We start from the raw sequence: 27,906 nt of genomic DNA, 5'->3' as shown, positions 1-27,906 counted from the left end.
GAAGGCTGTGAGGCAGGAAGGGAGCACCAGTCATACTCACAGGAGTCTGAAAGCAGCAGAACAGCTGGGTGAGGAAGGGGTGGTTGCGAGCCAAGGACAGGATCCTCTTCTCAGTCATGGTGCATTCCACATCGTCATCCTGCAGGATCACATCCTTCTTCAGCACCTTCACAGCGTACAGGTCCCCTGTCTCCTTTATCCTGGCGAGCATCACCTAGAGAGAAGCAGGAGTGAGCGTGAGGGCCACTAGAGGGTTGAGGGTGTGGTGTACACATGAGAAGGACCAGTGTGCACCCACATCCATACATGTACACACACAGCACACACACACAGCATGCTTGTTACTTCACTCCAGCCGATCAAAGCCCAGACTCACCTTCCCGAAGCTCCCCTTCCCCAACACCCGGATGAACTCAAAGTTGTCGATGCCGAATCTGCTGGAAGAGTTGACACCGATCCCATTTCCTTCTTTGGAGCCCTCCTTTCCCTGCCGTCTTAACGTCGATCTGGAAATGAGTTTCTGCAAGGAACACAGAAATTACTGTGAGCAGGAGGCTGGTCTGGAGAGGGAGACAGACCATCCTAGCAGTGAGCGGTCTCAGCCTTTATCCGGCGCGTGGAGAAGTCAGTCCTGGGCGGATGTTCTCCAACTCAAAACCACCTCCCCATCTGGTCTGTATGCATGCGCTGCTGTGTGGAGAATGCACCCAAGTTTGGGCAAAAATGAAGATGCCAGCGTCCTAGGCTGGTCTGCTGTGGGATGGTCTGTATGTCAAGTGTGTTGCTGATTGGTCAATAAATAAAACACCGATTGGCCAGTGGCCAGGCAGGAAGTATAGGTGGGACTAACAGAGAGGAGAACTGAGAGAACAGGAAGGTGGGAAGAGACACTGCCAGCCGCCACGATGAGAAACAGCATGTGAAGATGCCGGTAAGCCACAAGCCATGTGGCAAGGTATAGATTAATGGAAATGGATTAATTTAAGCTATAAGAACAGTTAGCAAGAAGCCTGCCATGGCCATACAGTTTGTAAGCAATATAAGTCTCTGTGTTTACTTGGTCGGGTCTGAGTGGCTGTGGGACTGGCAGGTGAGAGAGATTTGTCCTGACTGTGGGCCAGGCAGGAAAACTCTAGCTACACTGGTCACTGCGGTTTCTTCTCCCATGGCTTCTCCACGGAGCACTCAATTCCAGGAGAGCCATCTAGTGACCACTCCATGCAAAGGCTGGTTTTTGTGTTTGCTCAGAGAGTCACCGCAGCCAGACAGGAATGTGTGTTTTTAATACAAAAACTTAAATTATATAAATAAAATTCAATGTAAAATAGGAACAACAAGAATTACGATGGGTAAATGTTAAATATCTAAAACCTCACCAGCCTCCTTTCCATATACATTTTTAAAAAAAACAATATACAAAGGCACATATTCTCATACTGAATTTAAAAATATGACTCAATTATTGTCTTATTGCACACAGTATTATTTTTTCAATGGTCACATTTACTTTATACATCTTTGAATGCCTTTTGAGAACACAGGCTGCTTCTGGAAATATTTATTTTTATTATTATTAAATGTGTATGTGTCCGTGTGTGGACATGTGCACATGTGCGGAGGTGCCATGGAGGCCAGAAGAGGGGTTTGGATCCACTGGAGTTGAAGTTAGGTTTGTGAACCACTGATATGGGTGTTGGGACCTGGAATCTGGTCTTCTCAAGAACAGTACTTGCTCTTAAGTACTGAGCCATGTCTCCAGCCCCCGGGAGGCTGTTCTTGTTTGGTTGTTTTTTGTTTGTTTGTTTGTTTGTTTTGTTGTCCTTTGAGGTGCTATGAATGGACCCCAAGGCTTCATGCATGCTAGAAAAGTACCCTGCCACTGAGCTGCTCCCTCACTCTGAGGATACAAATTTTGAAGTCTTTGACATATCTAGTTTAAAAGGATGTGCCTAGGACTCTAGGCCCTGGTGGGACTTCTAAGCAAAGTTGAAAATAAACCAATATGCCACAGCCTGCACCTTCAAGGATCTTAGATATTTAACACCCTAAAACAGGGATAACAATATAATAAAACGGATCATATTTAAAATACAGTGGTTTTTCTAGGTTCCCCCCTCCCCAATCTCTTGTAAACGTTTCAATAATAGAAAAGTGGTCCCAGCTTAAATTTTACTTCCTCAACCCGAACTCTTGGTTAGAGCTAAAGACTCAAGAGCCAGTGTTCCTTAATCTCCTTTTAAAACCCATTTTTCTCTTTGGTTACTTATAATTCTCTCTTTTTAATGATGTGCTGTCGGCGGGTAAATCTGGTTTCCCACTATTAAATATCATAATACTGAAGGTACTTGGTTTGGCAGACAAGGAGGCATTGCCCATTCAGGGGCTACTGGGTCACATAGCCTGCTATATTGCAGCCAGAAATCCTTAACATTCCCATTTCAGGACCCACCATCCAATGCATTAGGACTCCGCCCCCCTCACCATTTTAGCATCCTACCTGCCTACCCCCAAACATGCAGAGGTGGACCTTCCCAGGGCCTTCCTGAAGCACACTGTTAGTGCAGGGCCCTGATCTGGGCAGGAGCCTTTCTGTAAAAGCGAATGAACAGCTAGTGCTGCTGCTTTCTCAGCAAGTAAGAAGCTCAGTGAGTGGACTTCCTTCCGAAGTACTCAGGGATGGCTTCACCGTGGGTCTAGGATTTTTCTGAACTTCCCTCACACTACCCCCTTCAGATCTCACAGCCACCCGGCCATGGCTCTGTCCCAGCCCACCGGGGACACTGGCCAGGAAGGCAGAAGGAAGAACTGGGAAGCAGCCGAGGCTTGGAGGGACAACATCAGCTGGATGCCACTTAGGGAGGTTGCAGGACCACACACGGCCAGGGCAACTGAACCACTCCACCCATTCCCAAGTGTCCAGAGGAAGGAGCTATCAGCTGCAGAACGGAAGAGAGGAATTCTCAACCCCGAACACACAATGCAGTGTAGGGAAGTGGAGAATCGCAGGATTCGTCACCTTCAATCCCTTCGGAGATAAGGAAGCTGAGACTTGTGGCTACAGGCCAATTGTCCAGCTTGGTCACCAGCCAGCGGCCCACTCTAGGCATCTAGGTTCTGCGATCTTTACCAGAGCAAATGGATGGGAAGCTGATTTTAAGGAGCAGGGGGATTCCTTTCTCTTGCTTCCTGATACATGTACATGCTCACTGTTTCTTGCCATAAATGTATATAGACTCTTGGATGGGAGAGAAATGCTTTTGTTGAGTGCAGTGGACCTGTTCAGTGTATTTGCTGAGATTATGTTCTCTGTTCTCTCACTTGGGCTCACCACACCTGAATAACTTTCAATAGACAGCCAAAGGCAAAGAGCTCACCGAGGTTGGAGAAATATTTCCGGGTTGGAGACCCATCCCTGCCAGGGTCTTGGCAAGCTCCACAGCGTTCACCCCACAGTTTGGGGCCACATTGGCCTGACATCGAATATGTACATTCATTTTACATACTGGAGGAAAGAAAACAGAATCCAGAGTCACAAAAGAACCAAGTCACTACGGGCTGTGGAGAACATTAATAGCCTAAGGATTGTGACAGAAGAATAATACCACAGGCTGACAATGTCGTCTCACAAAATCAAACTCACACTTAGAACAATTCCTGGCATTTTATCTATTTCTGATTTGTGCAGAAGCAGAAATCCTAGCCCATTATAGAACAACAGATTTTAAATAATAGATTTCCATCCTTTTGCCTGTGACTTGATGGGAGAGACTCATCTAAATCCCGTGTAACAGTCGCTGCTGCCTTGGCAGCAAGATACAATATAAAGATTAAAATGTTTATCACAGTGACAATCGCAGGCCATCAGACAAGGCAGAATCGTGCCAACTGACGTTACCCCCTCCTCCCGATTAGCAGAGAAATAAAAAGCAGCCATCGACAAGCTGCAGCTAGGTCACTGTTCAAACAAGGTAGAGGTGGGTTTTTTGAGAGGAGAGAGCTTTGTACAGCTTCTTTCTGGGTACTCTTGTGGTTGGGTGGCACTCCTAGCTCACAGGGTATATCCTGTGGGGCTGTGGTTCTAACTGTTAAGTAGGGGAAGAAAAAAAAGCAACCTTTCAAGTCCTTGAAGGTCAAGGCAAATGACATTTGGAGAAGTGAGCAGAGTAAGCTATACTTCTTGTGCTTGTGAAGGCTCTAAGGTCCAATCAGCAGAAATCAATTCCTATCTGGTTTCTGGAAGTGGGTCCTGCGGATGGACGGCCCGACTGAAGCCATCACGTGGGACAAATGCCTCTTTGATGGAGTCGGTCCATCTTTGGAAGCACACCACCGTCTAGGCTTTATGGGGATTGAGTTTGTCATCGGGGGAAGCTTCTTATGGAAAAGAACGCCACATTAGCAGAGGAAGGCCCAAAGCTTAAGCTTCAGTAGCTTCGTGGGAAACTGACTGGTGCAGAGGGATATATGCTACAGTGACCTTTTAGAAAAATTCTGGGACAATAAAAACAGAAGTCACAGGAGCCAAGTCCTTGGAAGTATGCTGCTCTCAGGTAACTGGAGACAGAGGAGTGTAGATGAGCCCCGTGCATGGTTCTGTATACTAGCTAGAAACAGAAGAAAATGGAAAGCAGCTCGCTCAGGTGAGACCACCAGGTCGGCATGAAGCTGCGCCTCGGCTGAAGCCTCTAGCTGAGCTGGCTGCTGTTCCAGGGGAATGAAAAGGATGCTTGGGGCAGGAGGGCAGAGAACGTCACTGTTTCTGTTTGTGTTGGTTTTCTTCTTCCTACTCTGTGCCCCAGGCTGCTCTGAATCTCACTACATAGATCAACCCTTGATGACGTTCTCGTGTCAGTTCCCTGGGTGACGTGATTAGAGGCGTGTGTCACACTATGCCTCACTGGAACTTGGTCCCTTCTGCTGACAGATGCAATTTGACTGTCCCAGACGGCCAACGGAAGCTGTCACCCTAGCGTGTGTCTGATAAGGCTTCAGGCGCACCCCCAGACAGCCGGATAATCACATATCAATGGGAGATGAACTCCAGGCCAATGGCTCCAACAACCCCTCATAAGACAGGCTGGCCTTCACCCCACTTACAGCCTTTGAAAAGGCAAGAGCTCTGAACAGCACCGGGTACAGCTGGTAAGGTGCCAGCCACCATCAAAACTTTGCTCTTTGCCGTATCTGCTCCTGCGGTCACGTGACCGGACGCTTGCAGACCACCCACACAGCGCCTGCTACAGTGACAGCCCAACTGCCTCCTACTTCTGGTGAGAGCCAGTGCTTGCTTAGGACCCAAACTTCTTCTGGCCCTCCATCTTGCCCACACTTCCTCCAGTGCCTCTTGCAAATGTCTTTTAAAAACATAACGCTCAGTCTACACTCAGCAATAAGTAGCTAACAACGAGCACCGTAGACCACTAGATTTAACACCTAATTGAATCTGCTAATATTATTTTAGGGATCAGATACCATTCTCTTTACGTGTACCACATGCTCAACAAGTTATACGTAAATAACACAACTCAGATGCTGATGTGTAAAGCATCAGCCCTCGGTCAGATTCTGAGCCTTCAGAACTCCACGCACGTATAGTGTGATGTTGCCACAGGGACGTGGGAGGCCAGCACCTCTGTGTCTTACTTTTACACTGAAGTCCTTGTCGCATTATCCCCCAGAGCAAGGAGCCGCAGTGATCGCAGAACGTGGGCACCTTGTAGTTGTGGATGCTGAACTTGTGTGGGATGTTGATTCCGAAGCGCTGCTCTGCAATCTGGAGGGAGAGGAGGACAGCTCAGCTCCTCAGAACGTCTTTTGTAATAATAATTGCAACGGGAGCACAGCAAAGGCCGAGTATCGCGATGACACCCGGGCTCTGGATGCATTATTCTACTATGCTCAGCTCTGGCTGTTCAAGTCTCAGCACATTTTGCTTCATGAACAAGACAGGGCTGAGATACAGGTGCGTGTTAGAGCGTTCACCATTCGGAGAAAGAAACAGAAATTAAAATGTTCCCCTCATCTTTTGTACTCAGATCACAGTTCTCTCTCAATTCTAGAAACTGTGTCACTCAGAAGACATGGGGTCACGGAATGAAGCCATCCCAAAGTGACCCTGCAGCGGCCATCACACCCAACCCTCCCAAGCTTCATCTGGTGTTTGCATTTGGACAGTGGGAGTGCAGACTTAATGGTTTTTCCCCTTGTGCCATTTCTCTGTACCTCCTCGCCATATGCTCTATGATCAGCCTCACAGTTTGAAGCCAAAACTACAGGTGCACCACGAGAAAGGGCAGGATGATGACTGCTCCTCTGTGGACTTTCCGGGCCTCTTTCCTTTACGAGCTCCAGTCCACATCCCTCTGTGTGTTCCCTAACCTGCATGTGCACCGTCATCACCGGTCCCCAAGTTGGACTCTCCCAAGCATTCGCAAGTCCACTGAGTGTCAACAACACTCCCCCTGCTCTCTCCCTCCCGAATTTAGAGCATGTACCCATCCCAGGCAAAGGCAACGGGAGCTTTTACACACAGAGACATTTCCCTGGAGTCCCTGTGAGGCTGAAGGAGGCCGGGGGTCTCTTTGCTTAGCAAGCATTCTTTACAGTTAATGGACTTGTCAGGTCCATTTAACTGCCGCAAATACGCATGAGCAAGACACAGATGTTTCAGGCTGATGCTCAGAGAGGCTGTGGATCAGGCCTGAGCCGACAGAGGAACACGAAGGGAGCCAGACTCAGCACTGCAGGTGCTTGTACAAGCTCAGCCTCTTTCTCTCCACCAGAGCTCTCTGTATAATGGTGCCAGTGGCATATACAGCTCGGCTCAGCTGACCACTGACTGGGTCCTGGCAAGGTGCTGTGCTTCCAATGCTAGCCATGTCTCACAAGCTTGTGTTCAGAACGCAAGGGTCCCTAGCCAGTGGTGCTGTTTGGCGTAGCTACAGAGTCACGAGGAGGTGGGATCTAGCTTTACACACACACACACACACACACACACACACACATGCTCCCATTCTTAGTGGTAGAACTTTGCAGGTAATACGCCACCCTAGGTTCCAGGCTCAGCTTCCTCTCCACCCTGCTAGGAACTGTTCTGCTCCGTAGAGCCCTCCCCATTTTGATAGTCTGAAACACCATGAGACAAAATAAACCTTAACTCCTGGAAGTCAGTTATGGGGTAGGTTTTCTGTCACATTGAGGCAAAGTCACTACTGTACATAGTGAGGTCATACTACAAAGGAGCAGAAATAAAAATTCCAGCGCTATTGTGCGTTCTAAGAATTATGGGAAGGCCGAGGGGGAGGGGGAGAGTGAAACAGGGAGGGAGAAGAAGTGGGGAGAGCGTGAGAGCACACAGGGAAGGGATGCTTAATCAGCAGACCAGCATTCTCTTACCTTGGCATCCACTTTGTTAATATTGTTTTGGCAAGTGCAGGCTGTAACAATTAGATGATGGCAGCGTTTATGGACGACGCAGGTGCACACTAGGAAATTAAATCCAGCAATTACACATTTATCAGAAGCTCCCAGGACAGTCGGTTGCAGCAGTCAACGAAAGCTTGCCCATGCCAGCGACTTGACTTGGATGTCTGGCCACATCCTGGCAGCCAAGCCAGGGCTCTCATCCTTCCTGCATCTATTGACAACACCCTAACGAGACCTCTGTTTAAGGGCCAACTGTCTGCCGTCCCGCCCTAAGCTGCTCCCTCCTTCCTGTATTTCATCCTGCACCCACCTTCAGAGGAATCTTTTCACGGTATGACCCTAGTCGCATCTGTCCCATGATTGAATACTCCCAGCACCATCTCATATCCATCAACAGTGTCCAAACCCAGCCAGGCTCCAGACCCTTCAGAGGCCACCATGCCACTTAATATTATCCTTCTATGAGACCCATTGGCTTCAATAAAAACTAAACTGCACGATCTTTCTAGAACAGTGTTCCCTCTCCATCTCTAAGATATCCTACTTGCCTGGGAGCTAACGTTTATAATAAGATAAAACTCAAAGACTATCTCACCTGAGAAAATATTCTCCATCTGTCCCTTTCTACCCAAACTCCCCCCGCTCCTCCTCGGATTTCTCACAGCCCCTCAGACCGACCCTTCCTTCAAATCTTCCACATGTGGCTGAGGCCTGCTCAGAAGTCCTTGCATGGTGCTAAGTGCTCAGTGGGCAATTTAACACACATTTGCAGAACAGCTCAGCCAGCTTCCTAAATATTCCGAACTCTGAGCGGTGCCCTAAGTACGTGCAATGCTATAAATTTTCCATCCGAGTATGGTTTCCACTATGCTCCACCTGTTTTTATATTCTTCATTTTTATTAAATGCAAGATTTTTTTTATGTTCTTGTAAGCTTTCGTTGCCTCCTGTGCTACCTAGAATGTGTTGTTTTCTTTTCAAATAATGAAGGTTTTTTAGATAACTTTCTGCTATTGGCTTCAAGTTTAATCCCATTGTAAACTGACAGGATGATTCTTTTGTTTGTATTTTAAAAATGTGTGTGTGTGAGAGAGAGAGAGAGAGACAGAGACAGAGACAGAGACAGAGACAGAGAGACAGGAAGACACAGAGACACAGACAGAACAGAGTGAAAGAGAAAGAATGTGTGTCTGTGTCTATGAGCATGTGTGTATGAGTGAACATGCATGTATGTCTGTGAGTGTATAAACATATTTTATATGTGTGTGTTTGTGAGTGTATGTGCATTAAGTGAGCATATGTGTATGTGTGTGTATGAGCATACGAGCATGTGCATATGAATGAGCATGTATGTGTCTGAATATGTGAGTATTTGTGTGAGCTAGCGTGTGTATGTGTGTTTGTAAGTGTATGAATGAATGTGTGTATGCATGTGTGTCTCTAAATGTATAAATGCTCGCATGCATGCGTGTGTGTGTGTGTGTGTGTGTGTGTGTGTGTGCGCGCGCGCGCGCGCGCGCGCACGCACGCGCGCATGTGTATATAGGCCAGAGGACAGCTCTGGATCTCCCCTGCCACCTTGTGGGATCCAGGGATCAACCTCGGACTCTCAGGCTGCATAGGAGCACCTCTACCCGCTGAGCCATTGGCTGGCCAGACCACATGACTCCTGTGTGGTCTGTTTCTTGCCACGTTTGTTAAAGTATTTAAGGTCCAGAATGTGTCTTTTGTTGATAAACGTTCCTCATGAGCTTGGGAGGAATGTGTTGTCGGCTGCTGCTGGCTGGTGTGTTCCATGAATGTTAGTGTGACCGTGTTGTGGTAGTGCCGCTCAGGTCAGCCAAAGCCCTGCTGCTTTCCAGTAGGCCTGTCTATTTCTCTCCTAGTCCTGGAGCCTTTGTCTCAAATGCTTTGCTGTCCGCTGCTAGGTACGTGCGCGTGTTACTCGTGGCACGTCTTTCTGAAGAACTGGCCCTGTTGCTACACAGTGGCCTTTCTAGCTCTGAGGGTTTCCTCACCCTCGGGCCTGCTTTGTCTGAAACATCCACCCTGTGCTTCTGATGAGGATTGGCCCAGCACACTTCTCTCCTACTAGGCATTTGCTTTTATGTCCTTCAGTGAGATGTAAACAAAAACCTCTCATGCCTCCTAACTAATGTTCTTTCCTGCTCTTTAAAGAACAGGCATCCTGACAGGCGGGGGTGGCGCACGCCTTTAATCCCAGCACTGGGAGGCAGAGGCAGGCAGATCTCTGTGAGTTCAAGGCCAGCCTGGTCTACAGAGTGAGATCTAGGACTCTCTGTGAGTTCAAGGCCAGCCTGGTCTACAGAGCGATATCTAGGACAGGCATCAAAGCTACACAGAGAAATCCTGTCTCGAAAAAAACAAAAACAAAAACAAAAAAAAAGAAAAGAAAAAAAGAATAGGTATCCCACTGAAAGTCAGCCATCAAATGCATCTCAACTTCTTTACTAATGCGGCGACTCTTCAATACAGTTCCTCAGGTTGTAGTGATACCAACCGTAAAATTATTTTCCTTGCTACTTCATAACTGTAGTTTTGCTACTGTTAGGAGTCATAATGTAAATATCTGATGTGCAGCCCCCAAAGGGACCACAAGCCACAGGTTGAGAATCACTGCCCTGGCGCTATGCTGAGAGAAAAAGAAACAAAAGACACACCTTTAAACCATAGAGTTGAATCTGTAAACTCCACCTTTGTGCATCTAGAGCTTCTCGATCTATATAAGAATGTATAAGGTGGATATATCACTGGAGGGCATACCCCCGAGCAGGTCCGGGCTAAAAAAGTGATATCGGCCTGACTCGTGAGCTGTCCGCTCAGTTAGGACTGAATTTGCAGAGCATAGGTCAGTTACAACTGCTATATTAATTACATGCTCATTTCCCCTAACTTGGAGAGTTCAGTGGAATTTTCCACACATAAAAGTAAAAATTAGGTTCAAGAGCACGTCTCAATCAGTTCTCCTAAGTGAAAAAAAAGCACATTATCTCGCCTCCTCTAAAAGAGAAGGAGGATTTTCTTATTTACATGTGGATAGCCACTGTGGAATATGTGGCACAATGTTACCAGTCACCTAAAGAGAGAAAGTCAAAATGCACAGTACTGATGTCCAGATGACACTCAGGGAAACAGTAAGGGAAGCCCCCATGAAAGGCCAGCAGACCCCGCCCACATAGACCCACCTAGAAGGAAGCTTCTTTTGCACTTCCTTTTTACCTTTTCCTAAGTCTGTAAGAATACTAATAAGGTGATTTTACCTTAGAACTGTGAAAATGAGAGGTATTTAACTATAAAAATTTCCTCACATTGATTGATTGATTGATTGATTGATTGATTGTGTTAGGATCAAGACTATGGCCTGGTACATGCTAATATCTTATATAAGTTCTTACTTAATTTTTATTTAATGTTTATAGGTGTTTGGTTTGTGCGTGTATCTGTGCAGCACACGCAAGCAGTACTCATGGAGGCCAGAAGGGGGAATCAGACCTCCAAACTGGAGCTGCACACAGTGTGAGTAGCCATGTGGGTGCTGGGACCTGAACCCTGGGGTCCTCGGCAAGAGCAATAAGTGTTCTTAACCTCTGATCCACCACTCCAGCCCCTCATTTTGGTTTGTTTGTTTGTTCTTGTTTTGTTTTGTTCTGAATTCAGAAAGCTGAAAAATAAAGCTAATTTGGGTAACAGTACCGATTCCCTATGCCGGTGACATAAACACATCAATCAGCATTCAGCGTCTCACCCTGCCAACAGCGCAACGTGAAAACCAAAAACTGATCTTCAGTACTCAAGGGCACGCTTGCACATTGGTACTACTTCTCAGTCCCGTCATGTTACTGCAAACTTTCAGCAACAAAGCTCTTCTGGGAGTCCTTGCTTTAGAAATGAACATGTTTCCTCTCTATTGTCAAATCATCCAGGGTCTGGTAAGGACTACAGTTGCCACCTGGGTGCCATGCGACTTGTGGAGAATTACCACAGTATTGATGGGGTGCAGCCTGGCCTGTTTTCTATTGATATTACTGTATTTTCACAAAGGGACGGATGCGATTAAACATGGTCATAAACATGTTTTCTTACCTTGGCATTGATAACCCTGTTTCCCAAATACTCCCCTGTTCAAGACAAAAGAGAGAGAGAGAGAAAAAAAAAAAAACTACTGTCAGTCAAAAGTTCAGTAATAACATCTGTAATCATAGTTCTCAAGGTGAATTGTTTTCTCTGGTCCTTTATGAAAAGCATCACTTCAGGGAAGAGGCATAGGGTGGTATGCTGTTCTGAGCTCTTGTTTATTACCAGTAGGCACAAAGGACATCAGCTGACAGATTGGAATGCTCCCGGTGATGTGAAAGGTAGGTGATGAAGGTTCCCATTCCACCTACCATCAGCTGTCTCCTAAATCCTCGGTGAAAACCAACCCCGTGTGTAGGAGGCTGAACTCAGCCAGGAGCTCCTCCACTACCTCACTGCTTCTCACACGCACAATGTGGCAGTACACGCATGTAGACGTCAGTCAGTCAGACAGGCAGGCAGACAGATAGACAGAGACACAGACACACACAGAGACTCACAGACACACACACACACACACACAATACACACACACACACACACACACACACACACACACACACACACACACAGAGAGCACACTGCAGCTACCAGGCCCCAGCACTCTCTTTCATCTTGGCCCTACATCTCCCTCTGGAGTCCACAGGGGGGCAGAAGTGTTACCACCATCCCGTCTGCTCATAGCTTGATTTACATCTTTCCTGATAAATTCTATGGGAGCGTGTGTGTGTGTGTGTGTGTGTGTGTGTGTGTGTGTGTGTGTGTGTGTGTGTGTTGGTGCCGGGGAGGGGGGCAATTCTATTTCCAAATGCCGTAAGTTTGCTTGACCTCGACTCTCATCAACAGTAACTATTGCTTACATTTATTTTCTGCTACAGACTTGCCACTGCTTGCTCCGTTTACATCCTGTAAGACATTGTCCCCAGTCTTCAGAATTTCTCAACCTTTAATTACGTTAGTACCTACTTGCTGGAGGTTAGATTGTGGTATAGGACCACTAGAGGCTATACACCACATGCACACTATATGCCATGTGTCTGGACACTACTGACAACTAGATTTTTCTCCCAACAATTACTTCCCATAACTTATCACATTCTCCACACCTTCTTCCAAGCAATACTCTTAATTGTCCTTTCTCTTCAGCCAGGTTTTCTAATTTATCAATTGATTGGCTTCTCTCTCTCTCTCTCTCTCTCTCTCTCTCTCTCTCTCTCTCTCTCTCTCTCTGGCTCATGCTTTGGACTCATCAGTGCCTTCAATGAAGTTACCAGTGTAAGAAATGATACCTAACATTTGGATCTGTACATTATTTAGTTTTGTTGTTGTTTTAGCGGTGGAATTAAGAGGATCAACACACCAACAGAGGAGACAAAAATCAGATCCAAAAAATATTCCTCCTTATCTATACATTTTCTCCTGAAACCAGACATAAGCCAGGGTAACCTCTCACAGCCAGAGGCCGGGGATATGGAGGGGAGTGGGCTACATGTAAGTGGGGTGTCTTACCAGATGAATTCCCGGCAGTGGGAACAGTAGGTGGGCTGCCTCAGGTATGTGGCCATAAACTTATGTCCGTTGACCTGATGGACTCGCCTTCGCATAGCCCTTTGGCGCTTCCTGGTAAAATGCTTGAAGATGCGGTCTCTCTGGAGGGTAGCTGTGTGTTAGAAAGGAAAACGGGCTGAGGATACGACTTGTAAAGTACTTGCTGCACAAGAATCAGGACTGAGTTCAAATCCCCCACACGCACTTTAAACAAACAAACAAAAATGGGCATGCTGACATAGGTCTGGGGGAGCAGGGACAGAGACGGGGCAACTCCGGGGATCCTTAGCTAACTAGTTTAGACAGTCTGTGAGCTCCATGTTCAATGACAGACAATCTCCAAATTTAAGGTGGTGACAGAGGAAGACGCCCTATGTTGAGCTCTGGCCTCCACATGCACACATATGTGTGTACCTATGCACACAGGCGCACACACTCTCAAGTACATACAGCACACAGAGAGACAGTATCATAGACAAAAAAGAAAACTGTAATGAATCAGACTAAATATATGAGCGAGCCAGACACCTTAAGCACCCTCTAAATTATTTTTTTCTTTCTTCAAGATTGAAAATGTCTTAGAAAATGCGCTTACCTAATGACCTTAGAATAGTTTGTTCCTTCATCTTTGTGACACTGGGGTTGGATCCAGGGCCTCACGCATGCTTGGCAAGCACACCGCCACTAGACTGCCTACTCAGTGCTCCTTTATGTTTTAATTAGAGACAGGGTCATGTTCTGTAGCGCAGGCAGACTTTGATTCTCCTGTCCCAGCTTCCCAAGTAGCTGGGAATCAGGATGCAGGCTTGTCGGAACTCTTACGTTTTAAGGTTAGACCCATACTGCATACTATTGCCTGTTGGACATGGGCTACTGTGGGCTAATCCCCCAGCACAGGCAGGAGCTTCCCGAAGGTCCTATGCATGGTCTTCCACTCCTCATACAGATGTTTAGTACCTCGGATCCAGGCATGAGTTATAAGTGCTGGCTGGTGAAACCGACTGACGGAGCTGCCCAGACACAGACTGCACAGAACCACCTTTGTTAATCTTGATTAGGGGAAAGTAACCAGGGGGTGGGCTCAAAATTGTCTAATCTGATATCTAAAAATAATGGCTCCTAATCTGAAGACCTCGAAAACTGGGTAACAGCTAAAGATGGCGGATTATGTCTGTCTTCCACATCATTACACTAGGCTTTCCCCGACATGGGCACAGGCTTGGGATGAACGCAGCAAAGCTTACTTCCTCATGATGCTTTTTAAGTAAATCACCAGGATAAAGAATATTTAAGGAACTATGAGAGAAGAAATGAACAAGAATTTATATATCTAGAAGAAACAGAAGAGTGACAGCTAATCACTATAAGCAACTTGGTGGAGTGTAGAACGATGCCTCAGGATATTTATTTATCTGTTGCGAACTGCTTGACATGGTATGAATAGACTACCCACCATCTCTAACAGTTATCATTTCTTCATGAAGGGAACATTCAAAACCCTGTCTTACAGCTACTTAGTTAATATGATACAATATCATTAACTTCCATCACCCTCTGTGCAGCACAACACCATTTTTGCTGCCTGGCTGTAACTTTACACTCAGTTTCTAAAATAACCTGTCTTAGTTAGGGTGCTGTCTACCGTGATAAAACACCATGACCAGGAGCAACTTGGGGAGAAAACGGTTTACTCAGCTTCTACCTCTCCATCACTAAGGGGAGTCAGGGCATGGTCTCAAACAGGGCAGGAATCTGGTGGCAGGAGCTGAAGCAGAGGCCATGGAGGGATGCTGCTTACTGGCTTGCTCCTCGTGGCTTGCTCAGCCCGCTTTCCTATACTGTCTAGGACCACCTGTCTGGGGGTGGCACAAGCCACAGCAGGCTGGCCCTCCCCATCAATCATTAATCAAGAAAGTGCTCTACAAACTTGCCTATGGAGGCATCTTCCCATTTAAGATCCCCTCTTCCCTGACAGGTCTAGGTTTGTGTCAAGTTCGCAAACACCAATCAGGTCGATCACAGGTATGCGTTATGGAGGAATTGCAGAAAAATAAGAAAAGCACAGAAAGATATTATACTCCTAAGATGGAGGAAGGGTAGCAAAACCCTAACTCCTTAAAAGATGAACAGATTCACAATTAGAAATATAAAGTTCTGCTTGGCAAAACATACAAAAGCAAAAAGCTGATAGAAACAAACCAGAGAGAAAAGGGGTTTGCAATACATGGGAGAGGGTTAACACTCAGAACATGTAGAAATCAGCCTGTCATAGTGGCACAGGCCTGAAATCTAGCTAGATGGGAGGCTAAGCTAGGAGGGTCACAAGTTCAAGGCCAGCCTAGGGTACTGGGTAAATTCAGGCTAATCTGGACAACTTAGTGAGGTCCTGTCTCAAAGTAAAAAGTGAAAAAGAAGAGTAGAGATAGAGAGGGGTGGGAAAACACTTGGCTAGAACACCCTAGACCCTAAAGAACGAAGAAAAGGGGGAGGGGGAGGGAGGGAGGGAGGGAGAGGAGATTGAAGGAACCAGTAAAAGGAATAAGTGAACAATTCAGTAAAAACGAGATGGAGACTATAAAGGACAATTTCAAAACTATGCAAATAGCCAATAAACATATCAGTACATAGAATCCTGTGTAAGACAGGCACTTCAGAACAAAGCTAAATCATGTTCTCCCTTTTAAGTTCATAACTATAAAGAGAATTGTGCCCGTGTTGAAAGCGGTTTGCAGGAGGATAAGCTGGGACCCTGACCTGGCCAGGACTTGTGGTATGTTCTTGGTGCCAAGCCTGAGGACTCCTACGTACAGGCCAGGCAACAGAGTCTTCCTAGCTCTGTCCAGGAAGGGTTGATGGGGACCACATTCAAAACGCTCAACACAAAGCAATACATCGTAGTATTCAAAAACCGAAGCTATTTCAGGGATATTCGGGGAGACTAACGTCTGTCAAAGTTTAAATGTATGTTCCTTACATTCAACAATCAACTGGAAGGATTTTTGTTTGTATTAAATCTATATATACATATATGTGTGTACATATATATGTGTGTATATATCAGTACATATATGTGTGTGTATATATGTATACATATATATATATATATATATATATATGTAAGCAAGAACATATAGGCTATCTAGGTATCAACTGCTGCATTCTTTTCTAGTAGAAGCAGGGTCAGCTAAGTGCAATAGTATACCTCTGGTCTCAGGTACCCAGGAGGTTGAGGCTCTGGCTTGAGCCCAGAGCACTGAGGGTCATCAACAAAGCAAGACCCTAAATTGAAAAAGTTCTTAAATTTAAAATAGTCTAAACAGACATGAAAGCAAAGGAACAAACACTACCAGAGACGAGTGTGGGTAAGCAGAGGGGTCGATACAAGCCAAGTCTCTTCTATTCCTGTCTGGAAATGGCATAAGGAGCCCCCCATTTTGTATAGTTGATATACACTAGTAAAAGGTAGGGGGAGCAGAGCCTACATGAGAATGCCCAAAAAGGAAAATGCAGGAAGAGCCAAAATTAATTTGGCTCAAAGGCCAGTGAGTTCAGAGGCTCTGACACAGTTAAAATCGTATCTGGTTCACCCTGTGGGTGAGGAATTTGCAATCTGTCACAACACCTAACCTCTTTCTCTCTCATGTTTTCTGTCTCAAGAAGATAAAGTGTAACACTATCCTGTGCCCTGTGAGGATAGTGCCATAATCAATAGTCCTACCAGGTTCCTACAATGTTGGACAATGGCTACATAAGGACAGAAGTCACCCTACTGCCCCCTGCCCTTCCCCAGTACACTACCAAAAGTCACTTGGTAACCCCTAAGTGAACAGGTTGGCAGGTGATAAAATGAGGCTGAAGGTGTCACCATATATATAGGCATTATCCTCAGACACAGCTCAGTCGTGGACAAAACAGGATGTGTTTTGAATTACTAAACACTTACATACCTACATACAAATTAAGTTCTCTGTAGGAGTCTAATTACCAAGAACCTACTTATTTAGTCCTTTAATACTACAAAGATTGGCTAAAAGGTCAACTCACTTGAATTTTTAATATTTCATGATTAAATCCTTTTTGTTTCCTCTATGCTGTCTGCAGAGTAGTAGCATGAACTATGAACTATCCAGATTCCTTCTAACCAGGAAATCTCAGCAGAATCTACTTGTAGCTATCCTCTACGCCACTCCGGTCTTCCATCCCTTCCAGAATACCTCTTTTTGTTTTCCAATTAGACTCTCTTTCTCCGGCCTGCCTCAGGACCCAGCAGCCTCCATCAAGGTAAAATGCTCCCCACCTGTACCAGAGCAGCCTGAGAGTGTACCCCAATCTCTTCTATACCCCAACCCTGTGAGCCAGGCTTCTGTAGGTCCTGCACACTTCATGCACACACAGGGACTCTACCTACATGTCACTCACTTTTTCCTATGTTCTTTCCCATGTGCACCTTCTGCTTTAAAAGCAAATGTGCATGTGTACACTCATGCATGTGCACACGTGCACACACACACACACACACACACACACACACACACACACACACACCTGGGAATCTGCAAGACATATGGCCACATTAAAAACTATGAAATCAGCAGGCTCTTATGGCGCATGCCTTTAATCCCAGCACTCAGGAGGCAGAGGCAGGTGGATCTCTGTGAGTTTGAGGCCAGCCTGGGCTACAGAGTGAGTTCCAGGACAGCCAGGGCAATACAGAGAAAGCCTGTCTCAGAAAAACCAACCGAACAACAAACCCCTCGGAACCTGCATTACCCCAGTGGCACTCACTGTCACCATTCTCTTGACTGATGCTTTGAACAGGAATAGGAGAGGGAACTCCCGCACTGCATCCCACCCACCCCACGGCAGACTTGCACCCCACTTCACAGCCTGAGGACAGAGGGGAGCTTCCTCATTGTTTACACCAGCTTTCTATTTACTTAGGTTGGAATTTACAGGACTACCTAATCCTGCTGTGGCTTACATCACCAGGGCTTTGAGAAATCTTTCAAATCATATTTTAGTCAGACACATTGGGCAACCCTAACATGCTCTGCAGCTAAAACTTGCATCACGACTTCTGCTTGGCTCCCAAGGTGCCCAGGGCCTCTTAAATAAATAGGAAGCTGGCTCTGAGCCCCAGCAAGGAAATGCACATTCCAGTCTCCAGAGGTCAGCAGCCTTGCAGCCCTGATACATCCCTCCAGGAGTTGCCTGTGACCAGGGATAGGGTGCCGGGGCAAGCCTGTCCGTGTAATGAAATCTTTACAGAATTTCAGTGTTGCAAACCTGACTGTTAACCCACATATTTATTTTGAGAACTTCCGAATGCTCACACGACCAGGAGTTACCATGCAATCCCATGGTAAGGGTGAATTTGCAAAAAGTTGTTCTGCCTTGAAACTTTTATCACATGAGGCTCCTCAGAGGCAGCCTGGGGCTCTGACATCTCTTTAAATTGGCTTTAACTTTACTGCAACAAAGGTAACTTCCGCATCCTCCTAAGCTCTTTGCTTCACCAACCTGATGCGCTGTTTTATTTGAAAATACTTTCGGAACATTCGGATACAGGGCAAGCGCCATGCCCACACCCCTAACTTTCTTTCTCTGTGTGTGCTCTTCACTCACACCGAGTCTCCTGGTATCCCTGGGAAGTAATACATTTTCTGGAAACTCAGAAACTAACAGGAAGGTTAAGTGGGGGTCAAGCAGCCAATGATACCAGTGAAGAGGCCGGATTCTGTTTACTGCTGTCCAACTACCGGGCAATACTAACTAATGTCTTTTCTCCCGTCCTAAAGAGAGAGTTGTTTTATCATTTGTTTTTATATGGGGGGAAAAACAATTATGAGCAAAACAAACCAGAAGAGCATAGGGTTGACTAGTTGACCAAGTTACTGGTCAGGAAAGAACCAGAATGCAACACATGCTCCCAAGACGTACCTCTGGATGGGAATGAGACAACACCTCAGGAGAATGGTCCTTTGTGTTATCAAACACACAGAATAAGCCTCTGTCTGGTCACAGAGCTGTTGATGGGAAGGATGATGCCTCAAAATGTGACTGTGGCTGAACCCTGTTAGAGACAACAGTGATAGGAACAGAGAAAGACTAGATATGCACGAAGCACACATTTAAGTGAGCACACCACCACCCGTGGGTGGGAGCCCTTGGCAGGTGGTAAGTGAGGAGGAACGCATGGGAGAGGTGCGTCTTGTCCTCTGATGTGCGACATAAAAGTGCTGAGAGTTGCAGTTGATGGAGGGGAGGACAGAGAATTTGCTGAATTAAGACAGTGCCCGGGTTCCAGGAACTTGTGCCCTGCCGATGCCAAAGATGGCAGAAAGGTTTATGCCTTATAAACAGCAGCAAATACCCAGAAGAGGTATTTACAAAGCACAGAATCTTCTGGGCTTTCTGGAAAAGAGTTTAACTGTATGACTGTCAGCAACTTCCAAATTCAGATGAGGCCCTTAGACTCACTGTATCCAGAGCGTTGGCTCTATGGTTGCATCTAGGCTTCCTAACGATGTGAATCCCTCTGAGGAAGACTGGCCCACATAAAGACCCAGCGTTCTGAGAGCTGGACAGGCCCCAGCTACCAACGCAAAAAGAGAATTGGGAAGCAGCTTGTTACTAGACTGTCTCTCTTGCGTTGGAGCAGCAGATCTCACAAACCACGAAGGCTGAGTGGACACACTGTCACTCCAGAAAACCTCGCTAGCTGGAAGTGGGTCACAACAGAACTGACTGTGACCCCCTGAAATGGCACCGAAGTTCCACTGAGAGCCACGGGAAAACCTCTCACCAGAGTTGAGAAGACGCCTTGGCCTCCCACCCCCTTCTCACCACCTCTTTTCTTTCCTCACCTCAGAGAAATAACAGAACTCCAAACTACAAGCTCTCTCCTCCTCTCTAGAAGTCTTGGTCTCCTTCGTTGGTTTTTACCTCCCACCTAATCTTCTCATGTGTGTTTGTTGCAACACTCTTTGAAACCCATCCTCTGGGCTTTCCGGATGTCCCTTCGTCTCTGTAGCAACTCACACACCATCCATTCATTCTCTTGATGTCTCACGATTGGCTCTATACTGAGGATTCCCAAATGCACAGCTCTAGCTCCGCCTTCTCTGGCTTCTTAGCATTCCTCTAATAGATCCCCAAGTTGCCTAAACTTGGCATTTATAGGGCTGAACTTTCCTCAACACTGTCCTTGTCTTCAGCCGCAAGGGTGCCGTTTTCCTTGGAGTCACCCAAAGGTTTGAGCCGTGTCTTGAGAGCCTTCTCATTTGTGAATTCAAACCATCTCAGATCAAGAACACTCTTTAAAATGCATCCCAACTGAACAAGTACATCCTCTTTTATCATAGTGTAACAGGTATTTGCATTGTATTTGGTATTATGAGTCATTTGGAGAGTCTTTAAAATATGCGAGATATATAAATACTATACATTTCATGTACAGAGGCCTTGTTGTCACCTAGACTTTGGTATCTGTGAGGAATCCTAAAGCCAGTCATCTCCTGCAAGTATCAAGGGTCAACTGGAGGTCACTTGGGAAATAATTCCCAGAAGCAACAGAAGATTGCAGCCGCGAGGGAGGGACGGAAAAGGAGCCACAGAGTGTATGCTGCTAACAGGTTCCCGTCCTGAGCAACTGAGGCTCAGCGCCTTGTGGGGGATCACAAGGCACAAGCAGAGCATGCGCGAGGGATGAAGAAACTAGGTGTGGGCCCTCCAGCTGCCACCAGACACTGGGAGCCCATTAACACCAGCATTTCCAGTTTCTTTCTGGTGAGAGGGTGTATGGGCGGAACATCCAGGAAGAAACTGTTAGCCTAGTCCTGGTTTCTTATTCATATATATATATATATATATATATATATATATATATATATATATGATAGAATATAAATACATATATACATACATATGTATATATTCATACATTGACATATATTCATACATATATGTGTATTCACATATATTTATACATAGATAAATATATGCAGTGTGTTATATATACATATACAGTATATATGTGTGTGTATATATAGTTTATATGAATTTCCTATATGTTTCTTTAAACTCTTTGTAGAATGGAGCTTGAGCAGAATATTTTCCAATAATAATTTTCAACGATTAATACGATACCCACTGTTTTCTGCAGAAATAATTTAACCACATATGTTCCCTTCCATCTTTTATTATCCCTTGTAAGAATCCTACAGTTCTCTTTTGAAAGAAATGTTAAAAGTTCCTATCTTCTTGCTGTGATTCTACAAATATTTCATTTTCCTCCAACTGATTTCACCACGAAGTAGATCGGCAGCTACCCCTTCTCCAGCATCCTCATTTAAAAAAGAAAATTCCTCACTGGTAGGTTTCAGAATGAGGGGGAAACTTTTTCTTCTGTCAAGTCTGGAGTGGCTCCTTAACATCTCACCATTATTCTCCCGGTTCTTATCTAAAAAGAATCTCAAAACAGTACAGTACTGTCATCCCAGGGCTCAAGTTAGACTACGTATGTTGGTTTTATTTGCTCAAAATGTAAGCCTTTTCCACTTATCAGGATATTTTTCTTGTCTTTCACTACAAAGCTTCATTGAGAGAAGATAACCCTTCGCAAGCTCCTGCCTGCCCTGCCAACCTCTTAACAACATGTTAAGGGTCAGTGCAGCCAGAACACAGCTACACATGTTACAGTGCTGTGGGATGTTCTGTATGGCAAATGTGTTGCTAATTAGTCAATAAATAAAACACTGATTGGCCATTGGCTAGGCAGGAAGTGTAGGCGGGACAAGGAGGAGAATAAAGCTGGGAAGTGGAAGGCTGAGTCAGAGAGACACTGCCAGCTGCCACAATGAGAAACAGCATGTGAAGATGCCAGTAAGCCACGAGCCATGTGGCAAGGTATAGATTAATGGAAATGGATTAATTTAAGCTGTAAGAACAGTTAGCAAGAAGCCTGCCATGGCCATACAGTTTGTAACCAATATAAGTCTCTGTGTTTACTTGGTCAGGTCTGAGGCTGTGGGACTGGCAGGTGATAGAGATTTGTCCTGACTGTGGGCCAGGCAGGAAAACTCTAGCTACAAATGGTGCACAACGTGGGGCAAGAGTTTCCACCTAAAAACTGAGAAAAAAAGATTCTAAAACGGAGCTAAAAACAGTTCCTAATTGTCTCTCTCTCAAATGAGTGGCAGCTGCTGGTTTAAGCTACTTGTGGGTTTCTGGTGTGCGTGCTTGACCTGCAGTTTGGCGGGAATGAGGCCTCTGCAAGTGGCACATTAAGCTGCATGGTGGATTTAGACTTTGCTAGTACAAAATAAAAAAAAAAGAGGTTTCTGGGCTACACGCTGTTTGGCTAAAAGCATAGACCCATGATAGCTCCCAGAGCTGGCGGTAAACCACTGCCATGTTGGGAAGCTGAGGTGGGCGGAGCCAGCAGCCACAGCTGCTGCAGTTTAAAGCAAGAGATTCACAATAAGACAAATTCAGATGTAATAGTTTACAATGTGTGTAAAAATGTACGTAGGCTTGAAAAAAAAGGAATATATACAGTTATATAAAGAAATAAATAGTTTTTAAAAATAAAGTCTTTAAAGAGACAGTAAAATTAATATAAAAAATAAGCCACATAAAGATGAGTATTACACAGAGAATCTGGATTATGTTGTCTTTGGGATTTTTAACTGCAGAAAAACATTTGATTGTAAAAGCTGTTGAGTTATGCCAAAATGTATATTTTAAAGGTACCTTGACTTCAAAATTTGGATATAAGGATATGTTGCTTTAGAAAGGAGACTCTGCTTTTGTTCCCACCGAAAGCCAGAGGCTATGGATTTGTTCCAGATTAAGATACATCAGGTTTGACCAGCCAAGACCCCTTGAAAGGTCTCCAATGACACCATGGCCCAGATGATCCAACATCCAGAACGATTTGAAGGCAACTGGCTCAGATGATACACCCTCATGGACTATTCCATAATCCTAAAATTTTCTTTGTATCCCCATAAGATACAGCGCCCCCCTCCAGCAGGAAGTAGTAAGAGAAGCTACGCCCAAATTCCCAAATTATATGTAATTTTACTTTGTTAAGGTTAAAACCTTCCTTTTTGAAAAAAAAAAAAAAAGGGAAGTGCTGTGGGATGTTCTGTATGGCAAATGTGTTGCTAATTAGTCAATAAATAAAACACTGATTGGCCATTGGCTAAGCAGGAAGTGTAGGCGGGACAAGGAGGAGAATAAAGCTGGGAAGTGGAAGGCTGAGTCAGAGAGACACTGCCAGCTGCCACAATGACAAACAGCATGTGAAGATGCCGGTAAGCTACGAGCCATGTGGCAAGGTATAGATTAATGGAAATGGATTAATTTAAGCTGTAAGAACAGTTAGCAAGAAGCCTGCCATGGCCATACAGTTTGTAACCAATATAAGTCTCTGTGTTTACTTGGTCGGGTCTGAGGCTGTGGGACTGGCAGAAATAGAGATTTGTCCTGACTGTGGGCCAGGCAGAAAAACTCTAGCTAGATTACAGTGAATCACTCTTTGTTCCTTGTTGCTGTTCTTGTTTAGAAGGATAATACACGATCACTGTGGTAAATGCACATGGTTCAGAAACTATTAAAAATTCATCCTGAAGCCTGGTGTGGTGACGCACGCCTTTAATCCCAGTACTAAGGAGGCAGAGGCAGGCAGATCTCTGAGTACAAGGCCAGCCTCGTCTACATAGTGAGACCCTGTCTAAAAATCAAACAAACAAACAAAAAGTTCCTAAACAACACCTTTGGGGCAGGAGAGATGGCTTAACCATTAAGAGCACTAGCTGCTCTTGCGAAGGACCTGGGTTCAATTCCTAGCAACTACACAGTGGATCACAGCTTCCTGTAAGTCCCATTACAAGGCATCTGATGCCCTCCTCTGCAATAAAAACAAATAAAGATATGATTTTTTTAAATAAAAGTCACCCCAATCCTTATTATACAAATATCCACTACATGCCTTGGCCATCATGCCAAATACACACATGACGTAGACACAGTCTTACATTAATGGTGTCACTCTCCTTGAGGTGCTTTGCCAACTACATTTTAGCTCCCCAAATCTCTCCACATCTTTCTAAAAATGGCTGCTATTAATATGAAAGCTACCATTTTATCTCTCACGGAACAAATACACATCACAACTCTGAAGTGGCCCAAAGGCAGACCCCGTCCCCGTGAACGCTGGCTTCTCGCTGGGGATCTGTTTTTCTCTTTTACCTGGGGCTTCAAGACTGCTCATTCCACCCCCACCTCAGCCTCCAGACCCAGGCTGGTCTTCCTTCCTCACACACACACACACACACACACACACACACACACACACGCACACACACACACACACACACACAGAACTCTTACACAAACAAAGTGTCCAACCAAAATCTTTTCCAGATAAACATATGTTTCCTGCCCATTGGTCTGGCTGATTCCATTTCCCTCTCAACCCCTCCTCCCTCTTTTCCACGGTAGCTTCCGAAAGCCCTTTCAAAGCTCCCCACTTCTGGGTGGATGATTTAGAAAACCCTACTGGGTATTAGCCATGGAGATGGCTGCCTAGTCACTTCCTTCTTCAACGTCATTGTTGGAGTGAGAGCAGCTGGCCTCTGCTGTGTGGCTGATCCGCCATGACTTCAAAAACTACTGGCCCGCTTCACTGGAATCCCACTGATGCAGAGCCTTACACTGAAGGTCAGAGACCTTCATCGAACAGCCAAATTCCCTGCAACACCTATGAAGGATTTAAACACCGCTCATTTTGTTTTAATAATAATAATAATAATAATAATGAAAAGAGGCAGAGACACTTCCTTTAATCAAATGTCATTTATATTATTTGGTCACTCCCTCTCAGAAGTTAACAGATTAAAAGCCATTAAAAGCAATGGCTGCCACATTGAAGTTTTTGCTGTTGTTTAACAATTATATTATTTCTTGAATTAAACAAGAAAGAAAGAAAATTAAAAAAAATTAAAAAAAATCAAGCATGCTGTATCTGGGTTGACAGGGACAGGAGTGAGTTTAACTTCTAATGAAAATTGGTGTTTGGGAAGAAATTCTCTCCTCCATGACCGAGTGCTGTCAACCTTCTGCTATCAGAAATGGGTCGTACTAAAATCCATTGAAAAGACCCTTTCTCTGTTATGACCTTAACTCAACCTGTTGCATTGAGTAAGAGTTTTGAGGACTCTGGCCCTCGTAGTATCTGAAGGAACTACACAAGCTGCCAAGGGAGAAAAGCAGTCAATATTCCTACTCATCTGTAAAGCCTACAAACCACAGCAAGTGTCTCAACAAAATAGTGCAATAGTAGTACTGTTACCTCGGGGGTAACCAAGAGCCGTCTAAATTGGACTTCAGGCCCATCAATAAGAGGAAACTCATGCCTAGTACCCTAAACCTCGCCAACTACCCAAGGCTGGAGAGGTCATTGACCTCGGAGGAGAACCTGGACATACTACATCCTGTTTGGAGATATGTAAACTATGCAAGAGACAAGGAGTACCTTGTATATTCAAAGCTCAGTGCCACCTACAAGTGTTAAGACATGGGGACTAGGGTAGCCAGCAGGACTGGAGAGAGGATTTAGATCAAGGTAAATAGACAGGTATGGTAGAAAGGAGGGCCAACACCCAGGGACACAGACCTTAGAAAGTAGCTAGAAAACCAACCACTAATACAAGTGGTCTGTCCTGGTTTGTGTCAACTTGACACAAGCTAGAGTCATTTGGAAAGAGGGACTCTCAACTAAGAAAATGTGCTCAAAAGATCTGACTGTAGGCAAGTCTAGAGTGCACTTTCTTGATTAATAATTGGTGTGGGTGGGCCCAGCTCACTGGGGGCAGTGCCGCCCTTGGGAAGGTTGTACTGGATAGTATAAGCCTGCTGATGAAGCTTTGAGGAACAAACCTGTAAGCAGCTCTCCTCCATGGCCTCTGCTTCAGTTCCTGCCTCCAGGTTCCTGCTTTGAGTTCCTGCCCTGACTTTCCTGGATGATGGACTGCAAGCTGTAAGATGGAATAGACCCTTTCCTCCCTAGTTGCTTTTGGTCATGGTGTTTTATCGTAGCAATAGAAACTCTAAGACATGATCCCATTGTGTTAAAAGTCTTGGTATGAAAATACAAACTCAGACAGAGGCAACACTCGGGATAAAGCTAAGAAACTGCCCTTTATCCTGTGGGCAGAAGGGACCCTATACAAGTCAAGTGTTGCCTCTGGGCTGAGTGGCAGGTTTCCCTAAAACAAAAGGCTGAGCTAAGTGATCAGTGACTTTTTTTCTTCATTCCTAACAGTCTGTGTAACCAGCAAAACTAGCTTCTGAGAATGAGGGCAAAATCAAGATGACTCACCACCAAGTACCTTCCCTATGTAAACACCAAGAGGGTCACCAAGGACCTTCCCTATGTAAACACCAAGAGGGTGCTTCACAATGAGGAAGACAGATGTTCATCAAAAGTCTGTGCTCCTAAAAAATAAGTTAATCTAAAAATTATAAATACATATGTAGATATAAATAATGATAGAAAAAATGAGCCATGACACCTAATGAGAATTCAAAAGACAAAAACTAAAACCTAAAATATCAAACAATTGCGTGTAAGCCAGGGGAAAGGTGGCTGGAATTAGAGGCATGCTGAGCTCCTTAGATTATCCTGAGTGGGGCAAGCAGCACTGAGCTTCAGAACTCATCACACACACAGTAAGATTCCAAGCATAACCACTTACAGAGGTTCGACTTTCCAACCCGCAGACATGAGGGGGATGGAGTTGGTGAAATACAAGGGTAGGAAGAACCTCAATGTAATTCAAAAGAGGGGTCTAATTTCCTTTTGTTTTTAAGACACAGGCCTAAAGCACGGGCAGGAAAGGAGAAAGCAAAGGATGAAGGAGGATGGAAGGACAACACTAAACAAAAGAAATGCAGAGTGGCCACCTCAACAGCAGACAAGAATACTAGGAAGGAACAGATGTGACCACAGAGTGGAGAAGGGTCAGTTTCACCAGAAGAATATAGCAGTATCATATCTGTACCGATTGCATAGCAGAATTTTAAAATAAACTGATAAACAACATCTACTTAACATGTAAATATCGTTTCATGCAGAGTTGAGAGGAGAAGGTCACATTCTGTCTCAAAGCCCACTCTGAACCACAAGGAGGAAACCGTTCTAGATGCCAAGCTCAAACGCATTCTCTATGCTTTCACTCTGTCGGGTGTTCCAAAGTATACCATGCTTTTGGCATTTTCCAATTCAAGCAGATTTGCTTCCATTTCTCTTGGGTAAATGCTGATAAAAAAAGAATTTCCAGTTCACAGGGCAGATCTACGCTTATTCCTGGGAGAAACGACCACACTATTTTTCACAGTGGTTGTACCATTTTGCAACCTCACTGGTACAATGTGAAAAATTCTGGCACATTCCAGTCTCACCAAGATTCAGTGTTGTGAATCTTTTTCATTTTTTATGTTCTTAATTAGGACTTCATTAATTCTTAGGCACACAGAGCATGATCCCAAATGCATAATAATTATTCATATAGATCTTCATTAGAGAAAAAAAAATATTCAATTCTCAAGAAACAGTTCTCTTTCATTTGAACCATGACTCTTATGTACCTTATTTTATTTTATTGTTTAAAGAATCTAGTAAATATTTTTTCCTGTTGAGAGAAGAAACATGCCTTCACACTGGTTCCATGGAATTCAGTTGAGTACTCCCTGGCCAGGACACAGACTGAAAGTCAAGAAGGTCACAGAAAAGTAAGACAGCACACCCACTTTTCCTTTATGCACAGGGGGG

The 27,906-nt window shown here is 45.0% G+C and overlaps 1 protein-coding gene and 1 long non-coding RNA gene across 2 annotated transcripts in view; one reads left to right on the top strand and one right to left on the bottom strand.

Moving 5' to 3' along the window:
- Prkch (protein kinase C eta) overlaps nucleotides 1–27,906 on the bottom strand; it is a 209,214-nt gene that overhangs the window by 82,757 nt on the left and 98,551 nt on the right. The window contains exons 3-9 of the mRNA XM_059279583.1: nucleotides 13,029–13,179; nucleotides 11,529–11,563; nucleotides 7,396–7,484; nucleotides 5,644–5,773; nucleotides 3,375–3,502; nucleotides 377–520; nucleotides 41–214 (exon numbers count right to left, since the gene is read on the bottom strand). Of these exons, the coding sequence (XP_059135566.1) occupies nucleotides 41–214; nucleotides 377–520; nucleotides 3,375–3,502; nucleotides 5,644–5,773; nucleotides 7,396–7,484; nucleotides 11,529–11,563; nucleotides 13,029–13,179 (851 nt within the window). The remainder of the gene's footprint in view (nucleotides 1–40; nucleotides 215–376; nucleotides 521–3,374; nucleotides 3,503–5,643; nucleotides 5,774–7,395; nucleotides 7,485–11,528; nucleotides 11,564–13,028; nucleotides 13,180–27,906) is intronic.
- Nucleotides 7,309–11,427, top strand: LOC131924317 (uncharacterized). The gene is made up of 3 exons (XR_009382851.1): nucleotides 7,309–7,756; nucleotides 10,865–10,961; nucleotides 11,103–11,427. It is a non-coding gene; the product is annotated as an uncharacterized LOC131924317 (long non-coding RNA).

The sequence above is a fragment of the Peromyscus eremicus genome, chromosome 14 (assembly GCF_949786415.1).
Source record: "Peromyscus eremicus chromosome 14, PerEre_H2_v1, whole genome shotgun sequence".
NCBI classification, from domain to species: domain Eukaryota; kingdom Metazoa; phylum Chordata; class Mammalia; order Rodentia; family Cricetidae; genus Peromyscus; species Peromyscus eremicus.
The sequence above is the reverse complement of the archived record's forward strand: the minus strand, read 5'-3'. Positions and strand labels throughout refer to the sequence as shown.